Source organism: Prionailurus viverrinus, chromosome D1 (assembly GCF_022837055.1).
Source record: "Prionailurus viverrinus isolate Anna chromosome D1, UM_Priviv_1.0, whole genome shotgun sequence".
NCBI lineage: Eukaryota > Metazoa > Chordata > Mammalia > Carnivora > Felidae > Prionailurus > Prionailurus viverrinus.
This window is the reverse complement of record NC_062570.1, coordinates 102,041,949-102,052,710: the sequence shown is the minus strand read 5'-3', so window position 1 is coordinate 102,052,710 and position 10,762 is coordinate 102,041,949. Positions and strand designations below refer to the sequence as shown.

General features: G+C 37.7%; 1 protein-coding gene across 1 annotated transcript; it reads left to right on the top strand.

The window, feature by feature from the left end:
• Window positions 1-8,845: 8,845 nt before the first annotated feature.
• LOC125177210 (olfactory receptor 1013-like) lies at window positions 8,846-9,781 on the top strand. Its single transcript, XM_047879325.1, has one exon. It carries the CDS (start codon window positions 8,846-8,848, stop codon window positions 9,779-9,781), a length of 936 nt encoding a protein of 311 aa, XP_047735281.1.
• The last annotated feature ends 981 nt before the right edge of the window (window positions 9,782-10,762 follow it).

Sequence of the window (10,762 nt, the reverse complement as noted above, 5' to 3'; positions counted from 1 at the left end):
CAATGGTTACACTATTTATTGTTTGGTTTTATGCTTTTATATTGAAAAAAATAATATATTTTCATGGTAAATATTCCAGTAAAGCATATGAATGAATCCACAATAAGAGGTGATCACAACCTAGACCTGCAGTTTCCTTCTTTAAATGGATCGATATTAATAGTTCTGGGTTGTTTTCCACAAAGTTTTTATCTTTGTAGGGACACACATGTATATATCTTTGCATACACTGGCAAATGGAAAGATACTGTATACATTGTTCTGTGCATTGCTTTTTTTAATCTAAGAAACAACTCAGAGGTTATTATGTTTCAGTGTATTAAATAACCAGTTAACTAACTTCATGAATATTTATCAAGTACTCATGTGCCAGGTGCTACATAGAGGGCTATGCCAGGGGAAGAATATAGTATATTAGTGAGTAAAAACAGATGTAGACCCAGCTTTCTTGGAGTTTGTGGTTTAGGAAAGAGACAGGGAAATACATAGTCACAAATTCATGTAAATTTTATAGCATAACAAATGCTATAAAATAGGGACTCTTGGTCATGGATGCTTTGGAAGGTATAGATTCTATAAAAGTTTTGGAGCAGCAGAGCCTAACTAATGGAAGGTGCTTCTTGTTGAACAGATGTATGCATACGCTGAAAGGTGGTATTGCTTTTATCCAGCACAAGGCATCAAAATTCTCCCTGCTAAGCTGAAGTTGGAATGTATTTTTTGGCTTTCCACATATGGGTAAATATTCATATAAAAAGGAAAAATTTTAAATATTCATTAAAAGTGTCATTAATTACATTTCCTATATTTTAAGTCCTGGCAAAATAATTTTTAATTCTTTTTTATTTCTATGATATAGGTAATATATCTATGGATGCCTCTTGCTAAAAAAGAACGCAACATTGAGGGGTGCCTAGGTGGCTCATTTGGTTAAGCATCCGACTTCGGTTCAGGTCATGATTTCACAGTTCATGGGTTTGAGCCCCGTGTCAAGCTCTGTGCTGACAGCTCGAGGCTGCTTCAGACTCTGTGTCTCCCTCTTTCTGCCCCTCCCCTGCTCACTCTCTCAAAAATAAATAAACATTAAAAAAAATTTAAAAAGAATCCAACACTGAAGTAGAGAGAGGAAAAATGAAAATCCCTCAATCTTCCACTTCATATTTAACCCCCTTCAAATTCAAGATTCTTGTTATGAGATAGCAAATACCTTCTCCTAACTTTTAAAATAGACTGTTGTTTTAGAGCACTTATAAACTTACAGCAAAATCGAGTGGGAACTCCAGGAGATAACTGCTTTTTGACACACATTTTTCCCTTTACATTTGCCTGAAAAAGTTGTATTAAAATATCTGCTTGTTGGGGCCCTGGTAAAAAACCAACTGGGTTGGGGCCCAGTTGGTTAAGCCTATGACTCTTGATTTTGGATCAGGTCAGGATCTCATGGTCAGTGAGTTTGAGCCCTGCATCAGGCTCTGCACCGACAGTGTGGAGCCTGGTTGGTATTCTCTCTCTCCTTTCTCTCTCTCTCGTCCCCTACCCTGCTTGCTGTCTCTCTCAAAAAAAAATAAATGAATAAACTGAATTAAAAAAAATAAAATATCGGCTTGCGTTTACATTTCCCACAATTAAATTATCATCCTCGGAGGTAGGGACTGCATTTTTATTTGCCTTTGATTTTTAACATTTGCAAAGCTGATGTAGTTGCCACATTTTAAAAACTTATTTGTTTGATTTTTTTTTACTGAAGTATAGTTGACACAGAGTATTATATTTATTCAATTTTGAAATGAGTGACAAGACTCTTTTAGTAGGGATAGGCTAGATTATATTACATTCCATGTCCTTGGGACACATCATCTTTGCACTAATTGGTGACTTCAAGAAGCCAGGTTCCTTCCCTCTTTTGGTGTCACCATCACCAAAACAGGATAAATGTTGTGTATGGGGTTTTATGCACAGAAATAAGAACAGTGTGCCTCACTGTTGTTCACATCCCGCTGTTCCGAATATAGTCATGTGATCCTGGATCAACTGCACAATAGGCTGAGGGATGTGGTCTTCAGGGAGAATCTTGAACACTTTGAAGCTCATCTGTGTTCTTCTTAATGAACAATGATGCTGAAATTAGAACTCTTGCTCTAGCAGAGGCAGATAAATCCATTCAGGTGGGGGGGGGGGAGGAAGAAAGAAAGAAGATAGAAGGTTAAGTAGTAGGACTTGTAAAACATACAAAGTGCACTGTGACAAGTTCCCAGTATACTGATTCTGCCATTACCTATCTTCATGGTCTTGGGCAAATCATGGAAGTTGCGATAGTCACACGAAAGAATTGCTTTCCTCTGCAGTTGTGACAACCTGAACTAAAAGCACCACAAGGACCAGGAGTCGTTTTACTTTGTTCATGGTTGTATAGCTAATGATTAGCACATACTTAGATAAATGGCCCATAGGCACTTCTCAGTAAATATTTGGTCTATGGCTAAATGGGATGTAAATTATTTCTGACTCTGTTTCCAATGTGGTCTAAAATCAAATCCGTGAAAATTAAAAAGTGAAAGTTGGCTCGAAGTAATTTTATTCAATTATTCACCTCTGAGCACTGAGGTGTTCCTTCTACCATGAGACTGGAATGGAAGAAGTAGGTTCTGGAAAAGGGCATTATCAGGGCACATAAATTTAGAAATGTGGCTGTGGACACATATGTGGTTCAGGGAACATTCAATGGACAAGAGAGACACAGACTCCTTAAAAGATAGAAAGGGTTTTATCACTCGTCACTCTCCTTCTCCAGCTTCCTGCCCTGTGAAAGGAAGCCATTTTATAAGTACATTGTGCAGAATAAGAGTTAACCATTCACAAATACTGACGGTCCTTATGATTTGATGAAAGAAGATACCAAGCAAATGTCCATGAAATGCACGAACATGGGAAACAAAACTAACATTTTCTAATATATCGTAATAAAGTATTTGATGGAATGGATCTTGAAAAACAAAGACTGTGAAATGCTATACAGAATTTTGACTATGTACGAATTCATACATGAAACCAATAAAAAATTAAATTTGAGAGGTGCATAATATTTCCAGCACTCCATTACGGTTATTCATGGCTCATTCAAAAAGGGTGTTAGTTTCACAAAACCCTCTGGAGAACTTCATGGAATTTTTCAAAGGTTTCTCTTAATCTGTGTATCTCAATTCTCTTCGAAGCTCTATCGGATCGTCATCTATTTTGCTTTTCCTTTATTTAATTGCTAGATTGCTACACATCAGATCCTCATGGCTCAATAGATGCATCCACAATTAAAATATGGCAATTTTCTCCTGTGATTGGTTTTCATTATGGCTGCAATGTATCCTCTGAGGATAGCATGATGAAGTAAACCAAACTCTGACCTTCAAATACATTGATCTTTTGGTTGGGTAGGTTAGCTATTATGAAGCAGAGAGGTATGTTTGAGTGTTTGGTATTTCCTCAGTGGTTATTTCTTCGAATATTTTTTGTGTTAGGACTTCTGTTGCTTAACATAACCATGCAATGATTGGGATTTGGATCGTAAATACATGTCATAGGATGTCTGTGTATATATTTCATTTCTCTCTTCATCCAGGCTCAACGCCTCTTGCATTTGGGAATATCATAGCAGAGCTTCCTTTTTCTAGTGGGTAGTTGATGGTATTGTCAATTTGTCTCCTCACTTTTTTGTCATTATACTCTCCTCAGGGTGCTACAGGGTGAAACTTAACAAAAAACTAGCTATCAATTTCACGTTACCAGAAAATCTATAATTTCTAAAATTTTAGTGCCTTATCTCCCCAAGAAAGATGTAAAACTCACTGAAATGTTCAAAACAGAGAAATTAAATAGAAACAATATTAATATTAATTCAAAATTTATATACTGATTATTATGTATGCTAAACAAGGTTCTTAATACTTGACATGCATTGACTGACCAAATGAGTCACAGGCTTAAATGAAGTTGCTGTTCTTTTTCTGCTTTTTAAAAACACTTTTATTTCTTAAAGAAATGTTGTCTCATACTTTTTTAATTTTTCTCCACTGCATGGTATTTAGGATATTTCTCCGCTGCTCTACACAGGTTTTTCTCTCTTTGACTTGTTCCAAGTTTGAGTGACATAATATCCAGAAAATGTTGAGCCCTGTGCCTGGTATCTTGCAAACACTTAGAATTGTAACTATTCCTCTAATTAAGAGTTGAAGATTCAGGACAGGTGTCCCTGAGGACAGGTCCCTGATGGAACCGTGAGTTACTGATGTTCCACACTGTAGTTTGTACAGAGTACCTAGTACAAAATGCAGGGACTGACTAATTGTGTTGATGGGGGATGGGGGGAGGGTGGGGAATGCCATATGTTAACTTTTGACTCGAAGCATGTGGTTTGAGTAGAAGCATGCAAGAACATTCTAGGCACAAGGAACTGCAGGCTTGAATCCAAGCAGAGGTGGTAACGGTGCAGGCTTTTTCAGGCAGCAGCATGAGTTCTGAGGGTCAGCGTCATCAAGGGCATGGCAACGGTGAGCAGCAGAAATGGCTGAAGAGGAAGGATGTAACTTATGACCCTTTGTGTCTTGCATCGGACCTTGACACATTATCAAGTTGCCCTATTGGTCTGAGGTTCTTGAAATGGACAGGTGATTTACAATAGGGTCACAAACAACAACAGTAACAGTTTTTTTTTCTGATTTAGTTTCTACTTATACAAGTGCTAATGACCCTGCTCTAATCTGGCCAGTCACATTTTTGCGGGGGGCGGGGGGTATCTCCCCCATCATGCAAGAGTCTCTTACTAAAGTTGAAGAACTCATTCAGTGAGAATGATCCTATTCCTTCTTTCTATCCTTCCAAAAAATGGTCTCTGGCCACAGTTGGGCCAAGAAGCTGTGTCTTTTTGCAATCTCTGTATGGTTTCTAGCAATGCTAGGGGCTCTTTGATGTTTTCTGTCTCTCCCTTTACATTAGTGCCCTCTCCAATCTGTGCTAATTTGGGGACATTTTATTATTATGCCTCCACAACGCTAGTCATAGTGTATAATGTCATATATTTATTTGACATCCCTCCCCCAAACTGCAGTAATTTCCACAAGAACAGGCACTGTATGTCTATTTTAATTTTTGCTTGTTTTTTTAAAAATTTTGATTGATATTTATTAAAACCTTTATATATGTTATCTCACTTCATCCTCACAACACTTATATGGGGAAGACAAATTATTTCCATTTTATCGATAAGAAAACTGAGGTTTGGTGAGTTTAAGTGCCCTGCTCCTGGTCATACAATTAGTGAGCAGTAGACCTGGGGTTCACACTTAGGCAATCTCTGTCCTGGGTTTGCTTTTTAACCCTTATAAGTTCACTTAAGTCCTTACCTTGGCTCATAGTTGTATCTTTTTCAACATCTAATTCAGTGTTGGATACCCAAGAGTTGCTCAATGGATATATTTCAAATGGATGAATATAATTATGGTCTGATGTAGAGATAAAATTTGCTGTAACCGTGAGGCTTTGCTTCTGTTTCTCAATTTCAATTTCTCAAATGCTCTCAATTTCATTGTTTGCAAACTGGCACATTTTATTAAGTTGTTCTCAATGTGGTTCAGAGCTAAAATTCAAAGGCCTTTTCCTTATTGTCGTTATCACCATTAACATCATTACGGACTACAAGTAATTCTTGAGCATCTATTATATGCAGACAATTCTATTGGTTATTCCTCTCTGCCAAATTCTGTTTGATCTCAAATACATCAATGAAACTCACAAAACAAATGGACTTTCCAGGTCAATTGGGCCAAATATATTTGTGATAAATGATCTCTCCCTTCTTTATTCCAGAAATAAAACTGAGCACTGTAATTGTTCACTTGGAACCAGAAAAGCGTTTGAAGATTGGCTTTTCGTGGCATAGCCCCAAGGGAAGATCAGGCTTATATTTTGTCCTCCCATTGTTACCATTGAAAAGAGGATTCCTGTGGAATGAATAGAAGGCACTTTTTTTTTTTCCCTAAGATAATGTGAGAAATTCTGACTTGAGTTGAACTTCAAACAAAATCATTATTTATTTTCAGGAAGTAAGTATTGTGTTTAACTAGAGGAAAACGGTCAGGAAATCACTATATGGACCAACCCTCCCCACCCCACCCCCCTTTCTTGATATAATCAAACCAAAGCATAATTTGACTTTGTGAAATACAACAAGGTTTTCTTCCTTATTAAATATATTTGATGAGAAAAGCTGAAACGTTTCCAAATGTCTTATCTTTAGTTCCTGTCTTTTTCAGTGGAACAGGCAATTAGATGTGTACGTGATGGATGTTTTTATTCTCAGGAACCCTCTGTAGCTAGATGTAGTTGTGTGTAGCCTGCCTCCTTATATCTTGCAGGAAACTTATTAGCCCTTAAAGTAGGTCAAAGTACAGGAATTAACTTCAGCCAATGTTTTCATGACCTGAAAATGTTTCCTTTCCTACATTAGGCAGTGCATGGGAGAGGAGTTCCTTAAGAGAAGTACAAGTTTATCTATGATCTCTCTACCTATCGTCTACCTATCATCTATCTATCACTCTATCTCTCTTTCTATCTATCTACTCTATCTCTACCTATTTGTATGTAATCTATCGTATCTATTTCTCTATGTATCTATCTGTACCTTTATCTGTATCTATTTATATGTTTTTTCACTTGCTTTAATATCTAAGATCTTTATACAGAAATATAGATATAGATATGATGGAAGGTACATTTGGCCTGGAGGGGACTGAGAATTAAGAGATCAGTTCCTTGTGGATGACCACTCTCAGACATATCTACCTCTTAGAAAGATCTCCCTATTACAGGGAGGTGTTTGAGAGCTGCGGAGGGGGAGATGTTTTGTTTCTGCCCATCCCTTGGCTCTAACAAGGCATATAACCAGCTTTAAGTCTACGAATGAACACAGGTAAAGGTCAGAAGAGCTCTTTATTGTGTGTCTCCTTATATAATAACACTATTCAATATATTATGCATTCTATTTCACTCACTCTCTTCACAAGGATTCTTGGAAGAAATCATTTCAAAGTTGGTAACAAGAATGGTGATGTTTTGCCCAAACTCTTGGTTGATTTACCTGTCTTTTGGATGCTACTAATTTTATAGATGGGCTGCTAAAAAGTTTTGAGTCAAGTTTGTTGTCCCTACAGAACAGTGGGTAGAACTTTGTGCAATAGGTTCCATCCTTGCCTCTATGTTATGTCTTGGTCTTGTTTTTCCTTTGCCTTTTCTTATTTTATTATCTCATTTACCTGTGTCTTATATATCACCCTAAATGCCTTCGACCCCTTTTTTCTCAATTTGTAAAAGTGGGGACGTACATATTCACATATGTATGTATGCATATATATGTTTATTTTACATTTTAATAACTGGAGAGGCAAACAGGAGAGTTGGGGAAGAAAAGCCTCTTGCAATTTTCATTCCCAATAAAATTCTGCAGTCGAGCCCAGCAATTTACCGGCTTGTATAAAAGCCACATATTGAAGAAGGGGAGGTTTCTTCGTGAGAACAAATGAAACTCTAAGGAATCATAGCATAGGTGCAATTAGAAGTCCTTGGGAGGTGAAGCAAATTTTTCTGAAGGACAGATTACTGAGGTGAAGAAATTGTGAAATCATAGAGAACGCAACACATGATTTTAACGTCCAGCTTTTAAAGTGCTTAAGCACATCTGTGATCTCTTAACGGCCCCCTGAACTAAGGAGGGTAGGTGAGACAATAGAGTTTTGCAGCTTATCAGTTTATTTAACATTATCAGCAGCAAGATCAGAACTCAGGTCTCTTGGTTCTTGGTCTTAAGCCGCTTTCAGGAACATACTTTGTGAAAATGACAGCCTTGAATTCTAAGGCAATTAAAGTGTCACTTAGTCCAAGCTTCTTTTGCTTATTACGAAGAATTCCTACTTTGACAATAATTATAGCATATGTATGTATGTATGTGTTTATTTATGTATTTTAAAGTTAAAAAGTATAGATTCTTACCATAAAATAGATACAATTCCAAGAGAACAATTCTTTATTTTTCTAGCTCAGTTGTAAGTCCGTCACCTAGCATCTGGGCAAAATTAAGTTTTTTGATTTTTTCCCTCAAGCATAAGAGATTTCTATTTATTGCTTTCAAGGAAATTATAGTAAATACATTTCCAAGGATATTCCAAAATATGCTTAGACTAATGAAAGTATGCTTCTTCATGTAATTCTCTAGTAAAGACAAAAGGAGACAATGACCAGAAGAGAAACCAGATCCCTCCTTCAAGCTGCCTTTTTCATATCTTTCACGGGGTGCTCAACCACCCCAAGTGCAAAGAGAAAAAAGAAACAGCTCAATTGGAGTTGGAGGAGAAAGTCATTGAAAAATCCATGGTGACAGGGAATAAAAGGCACAGCACGGTGAATATAGTAAATGGTATTTTAATAGCATTCTATAGTGACAGAGGGTAGCTACATTTTTGGCAAGCCTAGCATAAGCTATCAATTTGTTGAATCACTATGTTGCACACCTGAGATTAAGGTAACATTGTGTGTCAACTTGACTCAAAGAAAAAAATACGGTGACATGCACTACGTGATGAGCATAGTAACCGAACTCCCGAGTCAGCATAGCACTGATTTCTCTGTTACCTAAAAAGAGTGATACCCACTGTAGCATGAGCATATCTCACAGTGAACAACGTATATGCATCAGTTGGGTTTTTCAGTGATCTCAAATGGCAAATGATAGAAGTTGATATACTGAAATGCTGACATAGTTATTCATCTTTCCACAGGAAAGGAACATAGACACCCCACATCGATGGATGAGAAAAATTTCACCAGAGTGAAAGAGTTTATACTTCTAGGGTTCACAGCAGACTTGTGGTTACAGAGAGTACTCTTTGTCATTTTCCTCACCATCTATGTCATCAGTCTGTCCGGGAACATCACCCTGATTTCTCTGATTGGTGCTGATTGTCAACTCCACACACCCATGTATTTCTTCATCGGAAATCTTTCCTTCCTGGATCTCTGGTACTCTTCTGTCTATGCCCCCCAAATCCTCATGACCTGCGCTGCGGAAGACAAAAGCATCTCCTTTGCTGGCTGCCTTGCTCAGTTCTTCTTCTCGGCTGGGCTGGCATACAGTGAGTGTTACCTGTTGGCCGCCATGGCTTATGACCGCTACACGGCCATCTCCAATCCTCTGCTTTATTTCCAGGCGATGTCTTTGAGGTTATGTACTGGTCTTGTTGCAGTTTCATACTTTGGTGGCTTTCTTAACTCAACCCTCATTACCAGTGAGACATTTACCCTGAGCTTCTGTGGGAACAATGTCATTGACGATTACTTTTGTGATCTACCTCCCCTTGTAAAGCTGGCCTGTGATGTGAAGGAGAGCTACCAGGCTGTGCTCTATTTCATACTGGCCTCCAATGTCATTACTCCCACTGTGCTCATCCTCGCCTCTTACCTCTTCATTGCTGCTGCCATCTCAAAGATGCGCTCCACTCAAGGCCGCCTCAAGGCCATCTCCACTTGTGGCTCTCACCTGACGGCTGTCACTTTGTACTATGGCTCTATTCTCTTCGTTTACTCCCGACCAAGTACCAGCTATGCCCTAGAAAGGGATAAAGTGGTTTCAGTCTTCTATACTGTGGTCATACCAATGTTGAATCCCTTGATCTATAGCTTAAGAAATAAAGATGTTAAAGATGCCCTGAAGAAAATGTTAGATAGGGCAACATTTTCTTAAATGAAAATCTTGGGGAAACACGGCTATATCTTTTTTTCTAGGTTATCCCCCTGTTACTGTTACTAGCTTAGACTCTCAGGAATGATAAAAAGAAGCCAAAAATAAAATTATTGGATAATGCAGAAACACTAGACTGCAATTGTCTTTTTATGTTGGTGCTAATGTATGTGGATACGTGCTTAAAATAGATGAGGCTGGGGCATTTGGAAAAACTGCTATGCCTGCCAGCTGGGGACAGAGTCCAAAATTCCTGGGATTCTGAGAAGATTGAAGGAGAACAGTTTTGTTTCGTTTCGTTTTTTAAATTTTCACTTGGCAGTTCATAAATTACCTGTAAGTATATTTTAATCTCTAAGTGGGAATAATAAAATTGGTTATAGAATCAGCGTGATGATTAGATGGATTGAATGACTTACTTCAAATCATGTAGTTCATAGGGGAGGAAACAGGAATGCAAACCCAGAACTTCTGACTCCAAGGGTTCTTGCCCCATTTGTTGGGAGAACAGAGTTGGGAAGTTGTAAATAAAAATTATATTGTAAAATAGCTTTAGAAATAAGTTTAACTTTTCTTTTCTCATTTCCTTCCTTCCTTCCTTCCTTCCTTCCTTCCTTCCTTCCTTCCTCTTGCCATGATACAAAGATGTTCTTGGTGATATACACAGGAAAGGACAAATATCTTAGAGTCACAGTGAGCTTCCAGTGAAAGAGTATTTTCCTCAACAATTAGAAGAACTGAGGGCAAAAGAATAGCAGTTGTACAGAGACAAAAGTGGAGATATAGATGGAAATAGATAAATAAAGAGATAGAGAGATTTCAAAGAGGTTTATATCCGTGAGAAGATTTATAGTGAAAATCTACTAGGGGAAACAATAATCGACAGCCATTAAGGTTCTGCGATTGTTTCTGTTTATTTGCTGGTTCAATGTGATGAATGAATTAGTGAGAAATTAGAGAACATGTAAACATGACTTCTCACAT

What these genes read in the sequence shown, in the direction of transcription:
- LOC125177210 (XM_047879325.1), top strand. Translation starts at nt 8,846, where the DNA reads ATGGATGAGAAAAATTTCACCAGAGTGAAAGAGTTTATACTTCTAGGG.